At 37.0% G+C, this 21,142-nt stretch overlaps 1 protein-coding gene across 1 annotated transcript in view; it reads left to right on the top strand.

Moving 5' to 3' along the window:
• LOC126470351 (protein FAM91A1) overlaps nucleotides 1–20,697 on the top strand; it is a 164,085-nt gene extending 143,388 nt beyond the window's left edge. The window contains exons 13-14 of the mRNA XM_050098139.1: nucleotides 5,796–5,935; nucleotides 15,907–20,697. Coding sequence (XP_049954096.1) covers nucleotides 5,796–5,918 — 123 coding nt within the window. The 3' untranslated portion in view covers nucleotides 5,919–5,935; nucleotides 15,907–20,697. The remainder of the gene's footprint in view (nucleotides 1–5,795; nucleotides 5,936–15,906) is intronic.
• The last annotated feature ends 445 nt before the right edge of the window (nucleotides 20,698–21,142 follow it).

Genomic DNA, 21,142 nt, shown 5'->3' with positions numbered 1-21,142 from the left:
TATCTTCAGAATTTCAGAGAGTGTATTCTAGCCAACATTGTCAAAAGTTTTCTCTAAATCTGCAAATGCTATAAATGTAGCTTTGCCTTTCTTCAACCTATGTTCTAAGATAAGTCTCAGGATCAGTGTTGACTCGTGTTTTTACATTTTTCTAAAACTCAGACTGGCCTTTCGCAAGGTCAGCTCCTACCAGTTTTTCCATTCTACTGTAAATAATTCATATAAGTATTTTGCAACAATAACTTATTATAGTTCAGTAATGTTCACTCCTGTCAATACCTGCTTTATGTGGAACTGGAATTATTGCATTGATGAACAATTAACCATACTAAATAACATATTTGATTAGAATGAAGTGGTATTGTGTGAAAACAGTAAGAGTAATTAATGAACAGATAGCAAAAAGTTTCAAGACAGCCCTACAGGAAGCTGACAGGAGGGATGCAATTACTGTGATAGGTGTCAATACTAGATATAAAGTGAGTATAGATGAGTTTGTCAGTTTTTACCAGGTGATTTTCCGAGGAAACAGTAAGGCTTTGGCACTAATAAGACCTCAAAAATGCCTTGGATTACAAAAGGAATCTGAATATCTTGTGCATGGAAAGGGAAATTTTTAGAATAGAGAGGTAGGGCTTATTAAATGTTGCAAGAACATGATTAAAAAATTTAAAAACTGGTTTATAATGTCTGAAATCAGTAATTTATCTAAAATAAAATCTGCAGAGGCTACAGTTAAAACAGAAGTTGGGAAATCTGTTAAATAATTTGACAACCTCGTTGTTAAAGAAAACAACCAAACAATAAATTATAGCAGTCAGATGGCCAACTTCTTTAATTACCACTTGATTGAAGTTGCCCAGAAGATCGACATAGACAGTTCATGGACTAAAGCAATAGAATACATGCAAGAAGCAATGCTTTATACTAATCACAATAACTCCATGCTATTCCAAAGAAATGAAGAATATAATTATATAATTAACTACTTCAAAAACTAAGAACACTGACAGAGGAAGGAAAGTACTAAATCCTATTCTTTACATTTATGTAATGTATTCAGTTTTTATATATGGTTTTATAAAAAGGCACGGCCAAACTTTCAGGAAACATTCCTCACACACAAATAAAGAAAATATGTTACATGGACATATGTCCGGAAACGCTTACTTTCCATGTTAGAGCTCATTTTATTACTTCTCTTCAAATCACATTAATCGTGGAATGGAAACACACAGCAACAGAACGTACCAGCGTGACTTGAAACACATTGTTACAGGAAATGTTCAAAAGGTCCTCCGTTAGCGAGGATACATGCATCCACCCACCGTCGCATGGAATCCCTGATGCGCTGATGCAGCCCTGCAGAACGGCGTACTGAATCACAGCCATCCACAATACGAGCACGAAGAGTCTCTACATTTGGTACCGGGGTTGCGTAGACAAGAGCTTTCAAATGCCCCCATAAATGAAAGTCAAGAGGGTTGAGGTCAGGAGAGTGTGGAGGCCATGGAATTGGCCCGCCTCTACCAATCCATCGGTCACCGATTCTGTTGTGAGAAGCGTACGAACACTTCGACTGAAATGTGCAGGAGCTCCAGCGTGCATGAACCCCATGTTGTGTCGTACTTGTAAAGGCACATGTTCTAGCAGCACAGGTAGAGTATCCCGTATGAAATCATGATAACGTGCTCCATTGAGCGTAGGTGGACAAAACTAAAATGAGCCCTAACATGGAAATTAAGCATTTCCGGACACATGTCTACAAAACATCTTTTCTTTATTTGTGTGTGAAGAATGTTTCCTGAAAGTTTGACCGTATCTTTTTGTAACGAGGGCATATAGTGGGCATGCGGGAGGCCGGGTGGACGTACCGCCGAATTGCTCAACGCGTGGGGCGTGAGGTCTCCACAGTACATCGATGTTGTCGCCAGTGGTCGGCGGAAGGTGCACGTGCCCGTCGACCTGGGACCGGACCGCAGCGACGCACGGATGCACGCCAAGACCGTAGGATCCTACGCAGTGCCGTAGGGGACCGCACCGCCACTTCCCAGCAAATTAGGGACACTGTTGCTCCTGGGGTATCGGCGAGGACCATTCGCAACCGTCTCCATGAAGCTGGGCTACGGTCCCGCACACCGTTAGGCCGTCTTCCGCTCACGCCCCAACATCATGCAGCCTGCCTCCAGTGGTGTCGCGACAGGCGTGAATGAAGGGACGAATGGAGACTTGTCGTCTTCAGCGATGAGAGTCGCTTCTGCCTTGGTGCCAATGATGGTCGTATGCGTGTTTGGCGCCGTGCAGGTGAGCGCCACAATCAGGACTGCATACGACCGAGGCACACAGGGCCAACACCCGGCCTCATGGTGTGGGGAGCGATCTCCTACACTGGCCGTACACCACTGGTGATCGTCGAGGGGACACTGAATAGTGCACGGTACATCCAAACCGTCATCGAACCCATCGTTCTACCATTCCTAGACCGGCAAGGGAACTTGCTGTTCCAACAGGACAATGCACGTCCGCATGTATCCCGTGCCACCCAACGTGCTCTAGAAGGTGTAAGTCAACTACCCTGGCCAGCAAGATCTCCGGATCTGTCCCCCATTGAGCATGTTTGGGACTGGATGAAGCGTCGTCTCACGCGGTCTGCATGTCCAGCACGAACGCTGGTCCAACTGAGGTGCCAGGTGGAAATGGCATGGCAAGCCGTTCCACAGGACTACATCCAGCATCTCTACGATCGTCTCCATGGGAGAATAGCAGCCTGCATTGCTGCGAAAGGTGGATATACACTGTACTAGTGCCGACATTGTGCATGCTCTGTTGCCTGTGTCTACGTGCCTGTGGTTCTGTCAGTGTGATCATGTGATGTATCTGACCCCAGTAATGTGTCAATAAAGTTTCCCCTTCCTGGGACAATGAATTCACGGTGTTATTATTTCAATTTCCAGGAGTGTATATATATAGGAAATATATGAAATACGTCTGCTTGTGTCTGTATATGTGTGGATGGATATGTGTGTGTGTGTGCGCGAGTGTATACCCGTCCTTTTTTCCCCCCTAAGGTAAGTCTTTCCGCTCCCGGGATTGGAATGACTCCTTACCCTCTCCCTTAAAACCCACATCCTTTCGTCTTTCCCTCTCCTTCCCTCTTTCCTGATGAGGCAACAGTTTGTTGCGAAAGCTTGAATTTTGTTTGTTTGTTTGTGTGTCTGTTGACCTGTCAGCACTTTCATTTGGTAAGTCACATCATCTTTGTTTTTATATATATATATATATATATATATATATATATATATATATATATATATATATATATATATATATATATAAACAAAGATGATGTGATTTACCATATATATATATATATATATATATATATATATATATATATATATATATATGCTAAGGCCAGACAACTTTTTTAAAAAGGTGGTAAGACAGATAATAATCACCGACAAGGCCCACTCTGTACCTCCATCTCAGAGGTGCTGGGAAAGGTTATTTACACATGAATCTCACTCAAAATAGATACTCAGTTTGACTTTCAAAAGAGTCTCTCCATAGAACACATTATTTTTCAATTCACAGATCCAATTATACAATATTTAAATGATAAAATATTGCCAACTAGTATTTTCTGTGGCTTCTCAAAAGAATTTTATTATGTAGTTCACAGTATTCTCCTAAAGAAGCTCAAATATTATACTATTGGAGATGTTGCTAGTAACTGGTTTTCATTGTATCCAACTGAAAGGATGTAGAGTGTTGTATTAAGAAACTCAGGAAGTGTAAAGAATGAATCATCATCTTCAGAATGGGGGAAAATCACTAGAAGTTTACCACATGGATTGATCTTGGGTCGTATGGCTCGTCTATCATATCTAAGAATCAGAAATAATTCACTTTGCTGACAGTGCAAGTACTATAATCGAGCCTAATTGAGTGTAGCCATGTATGGAAGTGAAACATGGACAATAACCAGTTTGGACAAGAAGAGAATAGAAGCTTTCGAAATGTGGTGCTACAGAAGAATGCTGAAGATAAGGTGGGTAGATCACATAACTAATGAGGAGGTATTGAATAGGATTGGGGAGAAGAGAAGTTTGTGGCACAACTTGACTAGAAGAAGGGATCGGTTGGTAGGACATGTTTTGAGGCATCAAGGGATCACAAATTTAGCATTGGAGGGCAGCGTGGAGGGTAAAAATCGTAGAGGGAGACCAAGAGATGAATACACTAAGCAGATTCAGAAGGATGTGGGTTGCAGTAGGTACTGGGAGATGGAGAAGCTTGCACAGGATAGAGTAGCATGGAGAGCTGCATCAAACCAGTCTCAGGACTGAAGACCACACCAAGAACAACAATTGAGTAACTTCAGCATTTGAAAATGTAAATCATATTTTCTTGTAAAGTAACAACTGGCTCACTGCAAATGGACTGTAACTGAATTTGGATTTTTCAATACATGCAATTAAGTGCTGCGCAAGACCTGATCACATCATTGAAAATAATTGACAAGGGTAAATCAATAAGTGAAACAAAATTTTCTAAATTCTTGGGCATTTAGAACATGCAGTGCAACTCTCATATTATGGATCTAAAACACATAAGTTCTGGATTACAAATTTTGGAGATGAAAATGTAAAATAATTGACTTGAAAATTTCATTCACTTGAGGTACTATGACATCATATTCTGGGATAGCTGGTCATTAAGATACAAAATTGTTTGGGGCACAGAAGTGTGTAATAAGAGTTGTATGTGGTGTTCACCCTAGAACCTTCCGTGCACTGCTCTTTAAACAGTTGAGCATGCTGACATTATGAAGTTTAAAACTTCCTGGCAGATTAAAACTGTGTGCCTGACCAAGACTCGAACTTGGGACCTTTGTCTTTCGCGGGCAAGTGCTCTACCATCTGAGCTACCGAAGCACGACTCACGCCCGGTACTCACAGCTTTATTTCTGCCAGTATCTCATCTCCTACCTTCCAAACTTTACAGAAGCTCTCCTGCGAACCTGGTTCAGAGAGGCAGATCAGTTGAAGCAGAAAACAGTAAATCAGTGAGAAAAATGATGGGTTGAACTGACTTTCAAGCAGGTGTGCCTGATGATGCCTTCTGGTCAACTGTGCCACACCTCCTTTTAATCACATAGGAGAAGTGAATCAGTTTCAATGCCCTATTAATAAGTTACAGTTTGTTGGTGCATGATTCCCTGTTCCTTCAAGAGAATTCACAAAAGTGAAGCTGATATCATCTTTTATCTGTGTTAGATATTTGTGATATGAATATTAAAATTTCTTGAAGAGTCTAGTCATCATTCTAAACAAGTAGTGAAGAAATTTTAATATCATAAATGAGACACATTTTCCTCTTTTGTTGTTTCGTCCTGCACAGTGGCATTTTGCCCGTGTTTCAACAGTGTATATTGGACCATAGCCCATATTTACAGTTCCGCAATCTTTGTATTTGAGTGTGATTGGTCATGTAAAAATGGAAGAGTGTGAGTGCAGTTTTAACTGAGTTTTCACCTTATGTATATTTTTTTAAGTTTTATAATTTTTTTCAGTTTTATAAATTTTGAATACATTTATTTTATTTTAGCAGACAGTTGAGTGCTCTACAAACAACATGTCTGTGTGCAAGTGTACAATCACTGACCCCCTCCCCCCGCACACACACATACATATTCATTTCTCAAATATATTATTTTCAGATTACTTATTACTTACATGTTTTCCTTTGTTTTATGAAACATCCCATAAATCCTCATTCTTTCTTTTTTCAAGGAGTTACCAGTCCTTCAGGAAGAGTTAAGCAATATTTACAATAAACAGCTCAGTAATGTTGTTTTGCCTACAAGAAATCTTCTGTTTATTGGTGGGGAGCTGAAAACTTGGGATGGAAAATGAGAACTGTCACAACAAAGGTAATCTTAATGTTTTTGATGTTAATATGGGTAAGCCTGTCAACTAAGTAAAAAGTTCTCAAAGACTATTCTTATACTTTAAATTATCTAGTAGAAATTTGCATTTTAAGAATGTGGTCTTTTAGTTGTGATGGTTTTATCAGATCTTTTGCCCATCTGCACTATGTTGTAGAGTCAGTGTAGAAGACATTCAGTAGCATAACATGTCTTTATATATGATAACTAATTTGCGCACTTTCTCTCCATAGTGTGTGAACATAGATAGGGATTGTGTGTGTGTGTGTGTGTGTGTGTGTGTGTGTGTGTGTGTGTGTGTGTGTGTAGGTGGGTGGGGGGAGAGAGAGAGAGAGAGAGAGAGAGAGAGAGAGAGAGAGAGAGAGAGAGAGAGAGGGGGGGGGGGGGAGGGGGCAGTTGGATTATATTTATTCAGAAATGGCGATAACACAGGCCAAAGAAAAAATTTTTTTGAAAAACTTTTTTACTTTGATAGCTGATCTTTATAGATTTTTATGAGCCAAATCCAAATCTAGCCTTAGTTATTTTTGTATCACCCATACTTTCTGAGCTATATGCTTTTTATTGTATACTATAAAAATCTTATCGTATATGCTAAATGGGGAAATTAATCAATGCTTTAGTACAAAATAAGCATGGTTTGTATTTACTGTAAGCTACTTAAAACAATGATATGTGTTTATAGAGGTTTCACTTGTCAGCTGGAATTGGTTTGTATTTTCTTTCTCTTTTTTTCTTTGATGCTTCTTGCATAGCTTTTTCTACAATGAGTCATTTACTGAACTTCTCGGTGAAGTGATCAACAGTAGTCCCCTATCATGTTGGTGTTCCAGTGGCCTTGGTAGCATTTTTCCATCACTTTAATGCCCTGGTGAAAATGCTCTCCTTGCTCCTATCTAACATCTCCCATATTGTCCAGGAAGTAATCAAGGCGACTGTTCAAAAAGTGAACTTTCAAGCTCATTAAACATCCTAAAGTTTCAAACTTCTTTAATATTGTAGCTGTAATAGAAACATATTCTGGGTCTTTTTCATGTCCTAAGAACTTTGTAATGACTTGCTTGAATGATAAACTTGCTTCTTTCTCATTTAAGGTCATTGTGGATTCAAAGTTAACATAAAGCATCAATTTTCTAATGTCAGGTCTGACAAAGATGCCTTCTTTTAGTTTAGTTTCTGAAAGGTGAGGAAGCTTTTGGCAGAGATACTTAAAACATGGTGCATCTTTAGGCAAAGCCTTTACAAACTGTTTCATTAGACCTAACTTTATATGTAGAGGTGATAGGAGTACGTTTTTTGGATCTACAAGGTTTTTATGTAGAATATTCTTCTCACCAGGTTTTAAATAATCCATCACAGGCCAGTTTTTTCTGCACCAGTGTTGATCCCTAGCCCTACTGCCCCATCCACACAAGAAACATTGAAATTTGGTAAAGCCACCTTGCTAACCAAGTAGCATGCATGTTACTTTTAGATTGCCACATATCATCCATGAGCGGAATAGCCTAATTTATTTAGCACTATTTCTAGGCTTTCATAGCTTTATTTCATATGTACAGAATATCCAACAGGTATAGATGCTTACATGTTACCATTGTGTAATAAAACAGCTTTTAAACTAGTGCCGCGCGGGATTAGCCGAGTGGTCTAAGGCACTGCAGTTACGGACTGTGCGGCTGGTCATGGAGGAGGTTCGAGTCCTCCCTCGGGCATAGGTGTGTGTGTTTGTCCTTAGGATAATTTAGGTTAAGTAGTGTGTAAGCTTAGGGACTGATGACCTTAGCAGTTAAGTCCCATAAGATTTCACACACATTTGAACATTTATTTTAAACTAGTTTTGGATGAATCTATAAACAGCCTCCAGTCTTCCTTTTTGTATTCAGTACCAAACTCATTCATCAGACCAGGAATGTCTGAGCAGTACACCAAATCACCTTCTTGTTGAAAAAACTTGGAAAATTGCTGTTCTCTCTTTCTATACATGTATATGCTGGTTCCAACTGCCAATAAATTCTTTTCTTTTAATCTAGAGCCAAGCAATTCAGCTTCTTCTTTCGTTAAGCCCAGATCCCTAACCAAATCGTTAAGCTCGGTGTGAGTAAACAATTTGGGCTCTAGAGTTTCTGTATTACAATGGAATTCATCAACATCTGGTTCATCAAAATCACATTGTACATCAGAAAATACTTCTGTTGGAATAGAATTTAAATCATTTGGTGGTTCAGGAACCAGCAAATCTACACCATGCCCTACTGATCAGATGGCAGACGGAAGGTTAGGGTAGCTCATTACCTTCTTATTTTTCGAATTATGACCAGTAATATCAACACTGTAAAAGTAGCAGTCATTGGAATGATTTCTTGTCTCCCTCCATATCATAGGAACAGCAAACCTAAAGGCTTTTTTTCTCCTTTTTGGACCATTTTCTCAAATCTTCAACACACACATAACATACCTTATGCGGTGCCAAAGATTTATCTTGATCACCAAGTTTAGATCCAAAGTGTGATAGATAAGCCTTTTTCACAAAGTCTGTAATGTTTCTTTGGTGTTTTTTAATCACAAATTCACCACAAATATGACAAAAACTGTCAGCAGATTTTTTACAACTATGATTGTACATTGTACTGAGCACATGTACAGGAAATGGGAATGTGAAGTTATGTCGACAGTAAACAAAAAACCATCTGTTAACACAAAAATAGAATCGACCTTTTTTTGCCAGCAAATGTTTTTCAGCAGTGCTACCAATGTCATCTACATTTATTACACCTCCTTTTTAAATTATTTTAAGTGTATAAAAGCTTTTAAATTTAAAAAAATGCTTAATTTAATAAATTTAACTGTAAAATGTGAAGAAATGGTGGGTGATACAGTTTGTTAAGTATCATATTTGGATTTCCCACCCTAAAAGACATAAGAATAAGGTATTTTTAGCAAAAAAGTGTTTCCATCGTTGGCCTGTGTAATCAAAAGAGCCAGAGGAGCATCATAATATGCCAAGCTTCCAAAAATATTCTGAATTGTCTTTGCGTGGAGGAAAGCAACCAACTTTCACAGAACATAGTTGTCATCAAGCAAATTAAGAAGTGCATTGTATCTTTTGGTCTCCAGTACCCACCTAAACACGTTGCTGTTAGCATAGTCTCTCTCTCTCTCTCTCTCTCTCTCTCTCTCTCTCTCTCTCTCTCTCTCTCTGGCTAATCAGACAGGAAGTCAGAAAAGTAGGTTATGGGAATTTATTTTAGGTATAGGGAAGTATACTGGATCTCAAACTAGTAAAACATACTGGTAAATTAAGATTATAGTTACACAGTATGGGCAATAAGTCAACAGATACCTACACAAACAGCAAAACATATTTCAGATATGAGGAAGGTAAATGAAAATAAAAACTCAGATGGAAAGAAACAGCTGTTATAGAGAATACAAGAGTTCCAAACAACCGATAATAGGAAAATAATAATTTTGTTTACTTCAGCAGATTCTATTTGGAAATATCTGTGAGAAGATGTGAGAGTATAGTGAAAATTTGGTTAGGGTAACATGTGAAAATAGAGATAGTATCAAGAAGACAGAACAGAAGTTTATGTTGGATAGACACATTATTTCATCAGGTAAGATAGCAGATGGCAATGTAACCAACAACAGAGACAAAATTGTACAAAGCGGTAAAATATTTCTTTAACTCTTTGAGTATTTTGAAAGACGAATCAGAAACACACATAGTTACTAATGGAAATGAAGACTTTCCAAAAGTAATCCCAGAAGAGGAACTTGTACGAAGCCAGTCAGTGTATGAAGAAAGGAGAGGCATCAGGAGATGGTGTTTTGATAGAAATTGTTGGATCTGGAGCAAAAGTAATGCAAAAGGGACTTGCAATATTATTTACTAAATGTGTACAGAGTAAACCAATTTCTTCACTGTGGAACGATGGTGTAGTTTTTCTATTTTAACAAGAAAGGAGAAGTATAAGACGTAAGAAACTAGAGTCCTGTCAATCCTCTCTCTGTAATATGAAAGATGTTCACTAATGTTATCCCTAGCCCACAGAAAAAAATTGCAGGGTTCCAGTTGGGAATATCCACTGCCATAGGTGAGTGGTCAGCATGGCAGACTATCATGGGAGGGGCCCAGATTCAGTTCCTGGCCAGATCAGATATTTTCTCTGCTCAGATGGTGGATGTTGTCTTGTCTTGTCTTCATCATCATTTCATCCTCATCAACATGCAAGTCACTGAAGTGGTGTCAACTGAAAGGACTTGCACCCAGTGGGAGGCCACAGTCTCACACACATTTAATTTCATTTCATTTCATTCATGTTGGAAAAGGAACAAGCTAGCTTTAAAACTGTATATGACACAACAGAACATTTTAAATCAGGAACAAAATTATAGAATGGAGCAATGAGTTTGAATTACCAGAAGAAGACCTCATCTTTGTCATAGCATGGATGGTAGGGAAGCCAAGGTATGGGAACATCTCCCAAATTCACATGGTATATACACTAAGAACATGTTATACAAGAAATCCATGACAAAAGACTTCATGGTTTAAATAGCTTGATAATAGAAAAGTTTCAGAGAAGTGATAAATATAATGAAAAAGGCAAATGATGAACAAGAAAAGAGAGCTACATTTGTATCTACCTTCAATTCATCAGTCTTGCCCAAACTTGTAAATGCTGGCTTCTTTCACCTAAATGACACATGCTCCTAATCCATTTGGCTAAAAACTTATCGTTATTTAATGTAAGGACCGTGTATCATGTGAAAAACATGAAGAAATGAATATGAAATCGGAACACCTTATTAACTGTCACACTTTTATGTAAACTTTGGCAGAAATCATGAAGTTGAGATCCAAGACTTCTGATATTTATATTAAAACCATATAGCAGAACCAGTAAGTCCCACAAACAACACAGTAACCATTGTAGCATCACCATCTTATGAAAAGATGGGGTAAAATAAAATGTGTGGAGTATTAAATGGATTCTGGGTACATATGGAATATTTCGTATTTGGACTGGAAGATTCAAAAGGGTCTGTGTAACATTATATACAGCTCCCCTGCCCATTCCACCTTTGTATGTTGAACTATTAAGAACCACCTGTTGTCAGAGGATCTGTATCTCCTGAACATGGAGCAGAGCAGACACTTTGCAGTATGACAAAGTCATTCTCTGCCATTGGCATTTCTTTGTTTCCTTATACCCTCAAACCCATTGCTTTGTGAAAGTGGTGAAGTTTTAAGGGTCCTGTGGCTATTTCCTGATCTAGATATATTTGCTAGACATGTTGTTGTTGTTGTTGTTGTTGTGGTCTTCAGTCCTGAGACTGGTTTGATGCAGCTCTCCATGCTACTCTATCCTGTGCAAGCTTCTTCATCTCCCAGTACCTACTGCAACCTACATCCTTCTGAATCTGCTTAGTGTATTCATCTCTTGGTCTCCCTCTACGATTTTTACCCTCCACGCTGCCCTCCAATGCTAAATTTGTGATCCCTTGATGCCTCAAAACATGTCCTACCAACCGATCCCTTCTTCTAATCAAGTTGTGCCACAAACTTCTCTTCTCCCCAATCCTATTCAATACCTCCTCATTAGTTACGTGATCTACCCACCTTATCTTCAGCATTCTTCTGTAGCACCACATTTCGAAAGCTTCTATTCTCTTCTTGTCCAAGCTGGTTATCGTCCATGTTTCACTTCCATACATGGCTACACTCCATACAAATACTTTCAGAAACGACTTCCTGACACTTAAATCTATACTTGATGTTAACAAATTTCTTCTTCAGAAACGATTTCCTTGCCATTGCCAGTCTACATTTTATATCCTCTCTACTTCGACCATCATCAGTTATTTTACTCCCTAAATAGCAAAACTCCTTTACTACTTTAAGTGTCTCATTTCCTAATCTAATCCCCTCAGCATCACCCGATTTAATTTGACTACATTCCATTATCCTCGTTTTGCTTTTGTTGATGTTCATCTTATATCCTCCTTTCAAGACACTGTCAATTCCGTTCAACTGCTCTTCCAAGTCCTTTGCTGTCTCTGACAGAATTACAATGTCATCGGCGAACCTCAAAGTTTTTACTTCTTCTCCATGAATTTTAATACCTACTCCGAATTTTTCTTTTGTTTCCTTTACTGCTTGCTCAATATACAGATTGAATAACATCGGTGAGAGGCTACAACCCTGTCTCACTCCTTTCCCAACCACTGCTTCCCTTTCATGCCCCTCGACTCTTATAACTGCCATCTGGTTTCTGTACAAATTGTAAATAGCCTTTCGCTCCCTGTATTTTACCCCTGCCACCTTCAGAATTTGAAAGAGGGTATTCCAGTTAACGTTGTCAAAAGCTTTCTCTAAGTCTACAAATGCTATAAACGTAGGTTTGCCTTTTCTTAATCTTTCTTCTAAGATAAGTCATAAGGTTAGTATTGCCTCACGTGTTGCAACATTTCTACGGAATCTAAACTGATCTTCCCCGAGGTCCGCTTCTACCAGTTTTTCCATTCGTCTGTAAAGAATTCGCGTAAGTACTTTGCAGCTGTGCCTTATTAAACTGATAGTTCGGTAATTTTCACATCTGTCAACACCTGCTTTCTTTGGGATTGGAATTATTATATTCTTCTTGAAGTCTGTGGGTATTTCGCCTGTCTCATACATCTTGCTCACCAGATGGTAGAGTTTTGTCATGACTGGCTCTCCCAAGGCCATCAGTAGTTCTAATGGAATGTTGTCTATTCCCAGGGCCTTGTTTCGATTCAGGTCTTTCAGTGCTCTGTCAAACTCTTCACGCAGTATCTTATCTCCCATTTCTTCTTCATCTACATCCTCTTCCATTTCCATAATATTGTCCTCAAGTACATCGCCCTTGTTTAAACCCTCTATAGACATAGAAGCACCAAATATTAATCTACACAGATTGCAGCAACATAAACTCTACAATGTATCACCAATTATCTTTGTTTGAACATAGAGACAACATCCAAGAATATGTGGATCATATCAACAGTAACAACAACAACAACAACAACATGATCTGCCACACTGCCAATAAATCCATGACAAAATCTTACAGACAGCTCAGAAGATAGTATGAAACTTGATAGAGTGACAAGTTCCACTCTGCAGTCTAGGACAGAGGGTCTGTTCTGCAAGGGTTCAAGAACAGCCAATTATGAAGGCTAAAACCTGATTGTATTGTTGTGAGCATTGTAATTGAACCAAAGTGTCACCAGTTGTTGCTGTGAGGAGGTCCGAACATCGTAAACCATTTAAAAAGATCATTGACCATGAGGTAGAAAATCAGAAACATGTCAGTTGAGAAGCTGAAGGTGTTCTGTTAATACTGTTATAAAGAATGGGATCTTCCAGGCCAGATACCTGTGGAGAATTTTGCTCAATCACTATCATCAAGGCTCCAGCTTTGTCACCCCCAACCAAACACTGAGAGAAGCAGTCAGGACTTCTGCAGATGCAAACACTTAAGTTCACAACTACACTTTCTCAGTGTGGCAACTGAATTCGGTAATATGTGCAACATGTAACCCGCTGTCAGGTGTGAAAAATCTACTGTTGTGTGTTACAGTACTGCTCCAGAAATGCTTAAGACATTTTCCCTGATCATAATGCTATATATGAAATAGGACAGTTTCTCAACTCACGCAAAGACTGTTTAAATGTCTGCCCCTGTTTTAAATTATAAAGATTTGAACATGATTTTGGTACTCATTTCAAATGATAACCATATGTAATCCTGAAGGTACTTTAGTGGACTAGGTTTGATTGAGAGAAGTCGACTGTGATTCCCTTACTACCTTTAAAATGATTCAACAGATGCACCCACTGGAGGAAATAATATGGACGATCAAATAGATCCTTCTTCTTCTATGAATTCAAAAGAAGGAATTAGCATTCTGCTGCGTAAGAATGCATGTTGGAATGTGTACCAATGACGAAGTTGGTGGAACATTCAAGGACGCTTGTTAAGGACATATTGTGGATAATGAGCTGTTCATTTGCACTGATGCAGCGTCGAGTCTGAAGGTTGTGTTCCGATGGTCAGAAGACTGGTTGGAAGTGATGAACAATAAGCTTCCAACCATGGCATTCATACATATGGTCACAGAGGTAGCTTGAACTGGCACTAATGTGCCTCCATGTAGGACATCGTCCTCTGTCCATGGCTTTCTGCTGCAGCAGTAGCACCCAGTATAAGGGTGTAGGCTTCCTTGTCAGTGTCAGTTTGGATAAAATTCTTTTGGGCAATAGTCTGCATCACTTTGAAATAAATACAAATATTACAACCAACATATTTTGACCATCTTTGCAGTGATCCTCTTCTGAACCACTACACTGTTGGTTCTAGGTATGGCCTTCCCTGTATACCATTCTATTTAGGTTGTAATATGACAACTGACTTCACTACACTGGAACGTCATTTGACAGTTCAGTGTCAAGATTCCTGTGAAGTGGGTGTTGTATGGAAGGCTATTGCCTGTCCTACAATATTAGATGTTTGATGTAAGCAACAAATGTTGATGCTGTACAGCAGTTCCCTTGTGGGTGGTTGTTTATGCTGGCAATGCTGGATTTTAATAAGCTGTTGGCTGATGTATACACATCGTCCATTGGACAAAAGTCTCTGGTTGATAAAGGAAAAAAAGTCCAGCAGTTGCACATATCTTTATTTTGTTTTTTTATATGGAATTAGATGATGAACATAATAAAGTAAAATATTTAGCTTAGCTTCTTCAAACAGGCTGTACCTCCAGCACCGTAAAATTTTGTGTCACACTCTTGGATTTCTTGGCACAACAGAGAGCTCTTGAAGGCAACAAAGCTATCCTGAAAGTAAGCAATAAGACGCCATGCAGTGGACACAGTACTGCACGTGGCATTGTGTAAAACCAAAAAATATGTCAGGAAGTGCTGTGTTTGGCTGTTGATTACGTAAGGACACTGATAAGGGAAAGTTAACTATCCGAACAAAGGGAAATTACTCACAGCGAACTTTACAACAATATGTCAAAGAAGACAATAAAGAAAGTTGACACTACATGAAAGAGTGGCTTTTTTCTGCCTTCCTCTGGTTCATTGTGTAGTAGTGAGCTAAGTAATATGGAAGGCAGACTAACTCATTACTAAAGGAGACCCACAGTCCATAACTGATTGCCTGGTGTTACCTTTTCTGAGTACTTTTTCTAACAGAGAGTGTTACATTCTTCTCACTATAAATTAAAACTCTAAAAGTTATGCTCACATTTTCTTACATTCAAACATGTTAAGAAATGTTTGATAAATGTATGAGATGGACACATTGCAGCAGTCTGGGCCTCCAGGGATAGAATACCATCTCTCCCTCTCTCATAGGGCTTAGGAGCCACAGAGTATTTAAGCAGGAAGCTGAATTCGGGTGAGACCTTGTTGGATTTTCTGTCAACTAGTAATTTAACAAAAGTACCGAATTGTATTTCCCTGTGGTTCTGGTACTTTGTGAAAGATATAATTGTAACCTATATTCCCATTTGCTGCTTTTACTACTACTACTGCTACTACTACTACTACTACTACTACTACTACTACTAGTAGTAGTAGTAGTAGTAGTAGTAGTAGTCAGTGGCTAGTTTTGAAAAAAAATTTTAATTTCATTGTGCATGTAGTAGTGGCAGTACTACTACTACTACTACTAGTAGTGGTAGTAGTAGTAGTAGTAGTAGTAGTAATACTGCCACTACAACATGCACACTGAAATTAAAAATTGTTTACTACTAGTAGTAGTAGTAGTAGTAGTAGTACTGCCACTACTACATGCACAATGAAATTAAAAATTGTTTTCAAAACTAGCCATTGAAATTTGGCTTTGCCCATCATTTTTTGAATACCTAATTTCTAAGATTTTGCCTTTTTTCATATCTGGAACCTTTTTTCTTTTCAGGTAGCTGTTTCTCAAGCAGACTGACATTTCCTGATCTTCGGTTGGTTTCTTTGACAAAGAGAAATTCTGTGTTGTATCATATTCAACTATCCACCAACTATCAATTTGAATGAGTTTTTAAATTCCACTTGCAGTCAGAGGTACAAAATTCTATCTCTGATAGTTCTCTTGTGTGACAGGTTAAACAGAATTTAGTTTCTGTACAATTCAATCTATATTTTGTTTAGTTATGTTTATTTGAGTATATACCTGTAGCTACTTTTACACCATTCCTTCAACAGTTGCCCTTCATTGTTGTTGCCAATAGGTTCAGCAGTGTGTTATCACCATTACTGTATTCTAATCCCAGTTTTGTCTGAGCAGGTAGATAATAGCAGACTGCAGTTATCAGTTGTCATTACAGTACCAATGACATGTTTGTAACATTACATTTTAAGATATAGGTATTACTCTATTGGCAAATATTTATTTCCAATAATATTGTAGTAAACTTTAATTTTATTGCTTTTGTTGGGCAATACAATATTGTTCTTTAATGGTATTGTTTCTTGATGTTCTTTTTCAATGTATGTGCAGTTGATATAATTTGTCTTTGGTGCTTTTTCTCATTGCCAGATACTTATAGGGAGTTAGAAGTGAAAGCATTGTAATTCTATCTCACATTTTAGTATTGTTGTTGTAGATCATCACAGGAGCCTGTTGGAAAAAAAAATATTTAGTATTCTTTAAATTTAGTGGTTCATGTTCCTAGCTGTTCAATCAAACAGCTTTATGCAAATTGTCTGGGCTTCATTCTTTGGTACAATTATATTAGATGTGTGACTATTGAACTCTAATGATTGTTGCTCTGTTTGGAAGGCTCATCATCTGCTTCCGTTGTCATGTGTATTTGTATGTAAAAGTTTTCTCTTTTGTTTTTAAAGAAGCTGTGCATGAAACAATCTGAACTTTCATGGCCTAAGTGTGTTGTGTAATAAGCAGGTGCAAAATTTCTCATAAGGCTACATGGTTTTCTTCTATTGGTATTTTGTAAGGTACACATGGGAATAATAGCTATTGTGTATAACATTTTTAGTTTTATCTAAGTATTTGTATGACATGGACTGATCTTTTCAGTGTGTAAACTGAATGATGAAATTTTGCATAAAATGAATAATTGAAGTAACATAGACCACATATGTTTGTGGATCTCTGTATCAGGTAAACTGACATGGTTTCAGAGCAGATTATCCTCAAATGTCTTTTTTTTTTTGTAGTGTGTTACGTCAAAACATTGTGCTTTCTGTCTGTTACACCATTTGCTGTTTTGACCTAGTATTCTCATAGTCAGGTATCAATCACAGCATTTATTGGCAGAGATGAACATATAATTTAAAGTTCAAAATAGTATAATTATCATAAAAATCTCAATTTTCATACAATATATTACAAGAAGGCATGAAGCACTGCAAGAAGGCATGAAGCACATGGTGTACTGATAAACACATCATTCCATTTTTCTTAGTTGTAGATAATATGATGATATTGATAATCTGCATATTTTGGCAAAAACTGTAGCTTCATTAATTTAAATAATTGCATCCCTTTCTTTACATCCATATGGTATTTATAACTGACTGGCAGCTACACAAGCTGATTGCATAATTTGGAATTTTTACTTGGGAAAGTACAATGTTAGTATGGTTTCTTTTAGGTTTGTATTCTCACTGTTTCTTAAGTGAAGGTGGTTGGAATAAAAATTATTCTTTTCGTGTTGTATTAGAATATTCTTGTTCAATAAATCAGAATTATATATAAATATAATAGAGGGAAACATTCCACGTGGGAAAAATATATCTAAAAACAAAGATGATGTAACTTACCAAACGAAAGCGTTGGTATGTCGATATACACACAAGCAAGCACAAACACACACACAAAATTCAATTTTGTGTGTGTGTTTGTGCCTGTTTGTGTGTATATCGACATACCAACGCTTTCGTTTGGTAAGTTACATCATCTTTGTTTTTAGAATTATATATAATGTGCTCATAAACTGACCACTGTAGAAGAAAACTGCAGTAACTGCAAGTATGTTTAATAGTACCGTGCCAGCTATCTTTGTGTATGGTCATGAAATATGGAATATAAAATTGGCGATATTCATTAAAATGACACACAGCAGCAACTTGTGGAACTGAAATATGTGGCACACCTGTTCTAGGTTCGTAGATATGGTGATAATTTCTAATTATTTGATTACAGTTGTAAGTTCTGTGCAAACAGGTGGTCCATCTGTGATAGCAAAATCATTCCATGTGTGATGCATATAATTGTACTATTACACAGTTTAACTTATGGAACCATATATTTATGTTATTAAGTAAATATCCTTATGCTTTGGTTGTACAGCTGTATATATTTAATTCTTTTCTAGTCATTTTGAAAAACAGAGTTTTTGGAAGTGTGTTGGCTTCAGTGTGTATAACAACAGGTATTCATCTTGAAATTTTGCAGAGATTTTCACTGAAGTCCATCAAAGCAGAGTTAGTATAATCAAATATCTTCGCTAAGTGCAAATGGTGCTAGAAGAGAAGTTAACTACTGAACAAAGTTACTTAACTCCAGTGACTTACATGTCATGATAGTGTAAAATTTAACTGTGTAATATCATTTTATTGATGTAGTGTCTTTTGTATGTGTTATGGAGAGGGTTATGGGAAAATACATCATAAATATCTTCATGTGGTAGTAATCTCTGTGGGGCAGTGTTCTGATAGAATTTTGTCAGTAACATCACAGATGACTATAGTTGTGATTATTGACTGCTACTTTAATTTTCATGTGATAACAAGCAGTAAGAGTATTCTGTCAGTTATGTTGACATCACATTATATTTGTACTTGAGACTACTGATAATGTACCTTAAACAAATAAGTACTTTGGATTAAGTACAGTTAAGTAGTGACTGGTACATGAGTGTTGCCACAGGTGCTTTTCTTCCCATTCTGATAAGATTTTGTTTTGTGGTGGTACTTTGTATTTAATCATGAAATGTGGCACAGAAACATTACAGTTACATTTATTCAGTAATATGCATCTATCACTATCATTTCCAAAACTCAGTAGTACACCTAGTAACACATGTGCCCACATAGCCCTTTCGCAACAATTATAGGCAGTATGAAAACTGTGTAATGGGCAGTCACTACTTAAGACATTTTACTGTTAGGCTTTATGTAATTAATTAGTAGGAATAACAAAATTAATTAATTCATTCCATTAGAAAGCTTTTTGTCCTAAATTTAGTTTTAAAGTATTGAATTTCAAAGTTATTTGAAGTGTCCAGAAACAGTCTGTGATGGCGATATATGTAATGGCATAATTTGTGAAAGAATGAGGACTCTTTTTGGTGCATATTTGGATTAAAGTAGCAAGTGAAATGTGATATGTAGTAAATATATTTCGTCAAACTGGCATACAATATGTTGTTTGATTTTTCTTGTTGCATTGATTAGCCAAATATTCTAATTGAAATTGTCATAGTAGTTGTTACTTAAGTTATTTTAGAAATTTGCGTGTTTACATATTTAAAGTATTTATGTTCAGCTGTAGCTGTTACCAAAATCTGGAGAGAACAAATGCATATGAACATACAGAGGCAGTTTAATTTAACAGACGGCTAGCAGTAAACAAAATAAATGACACGTTTTAAGGTCATAAGAGTCATTTCGATGTAACAATGCAAAATAAAACTGTTTAGTTATGGAAAGAGGAAAATGTGTGACAGTTTTTTTAGTATCCTGCACAGTCAATAAGCCTATCAGATTTGGAAAAATGAGCACATGTTTTATTTGCTTACTCTGTCCATTTTGTATATAATTTCTTTTGAGTGATAAGGAGCTAATGAAATAAATTGGTAGGCATTTCTTCAGTATATTTGTCCACTGTGTGTGTACTCATCAAATGACTGCATAATGCGAGCCACAATTTTCACCCATGATTGCATTACATTTCACTCTATTTTGTGAATGTTTTCAGATGTCTTTCTGTTGTACCAGTTCTCATATAGAATTATTTTATTTATTTTTGTTGACATTTTTTAAGTGTCTGAGCTGTGAACTTGTACCTGTGATGTACACATTACAAGTGTTAAAACTTGCATGGAAATTTGCACATGTAGTGGAAAAATGTTGTAAAATGCCTTGTACAGGTCATTTTTCTTGTTGAAAATGAGAAAATTAGTTATTTGTAGTAGATGTGGTTAATTTTCATGTGACATCACACCAAATATGAATCATCTCATTAGTTTTGGTACTCAGAAACTGTAATTCTTCATAGTAATATCAGTTATTCACATATTTTTTGTGCAAATTCCATTACTTTCTGTTAAAGACTTAAATATTGTTCCCTACTTGCCAGTAAACAGCATCAAGTACTTACAGTTCTCCAGTTGCAAGAATGGCTTTTGTTCAGTGTATCAGCTGAAACAATACATTGTATGTAATCACATCTCTGGTAATATAGAAAGTAATGTTTGTGACGTTAAAATGCATGTCAATTTTGCTGTCCAGTCACCTGTGCAGAGAACAAGGAATAATGAAAGTGTTTAACTTCCAGACCAGGAAGTGTATCTCACCTTTTAATACAGTAAGATGTAATAGCTCAGGCTATACATGTAAGACCTTTGAATGTAAAAGAAAGATATTTTTGTATAAGACAGTTTTTTATTCTGTACCAAATTGAATAAAATGTTGAAGTAACACTGTATGGGTGTTTGTAACCCGTCAGTAAAGACTCAATGGAATGTTAGTTTTGTATTTACTGAACACAGTAGTGCCTTTAGATGATGATAATATTTTGTGGCTTTTAAACAAAACTGCTACTACTGGAGCTAAATGGAGAAGAACTGTGACTGACAAAATGACACACATTGAGCTCTAATTCTATTTCTCTCTCTATCCCACTCCTCTCCTCCATTACAGCAGAAATCCTTAATTCAGTTCTCCTGAGTGCATTGTTATACTGTTTTCATTAAGAGTTGTATTAGCAATATAACCTGTGTCCTTTTTACTGTCATTTCATATTTAAGTTGTTGTTGGTAAAAATTTTATAACAAAACCAGGAAAAAAAATTCTTGGAACATGCAACACAACTTTAGTATGTGGAAAAGAATACAGTGCATTTATTTCTTAAGATGGTTTAAACTTAGTTTGTGCAGTATAATTCCCTTTTTGTTAATAATAATTTGAATGGA

Source organism: Schistocerca serialis, chromosome 3 (genome assembly GCF_023864345.2).
Source record: "Schistocerca serialis cubense isolate TAMUIC-IGC-003099 chromosome 3, iqSchSeri2.2, whole genome shotgun sequence".
NCBI classification, from domain to species: Eukaryota; Metazoa; Arthropoda; class Insecta; order Orthoptera; family Acrididae; genus Schistocerca; species Schistocerca serialis.
Note: the sequence above shows the minus strand (reverse complement) of the source record. Positions and strands in the feature narration are given on the sequence as shown.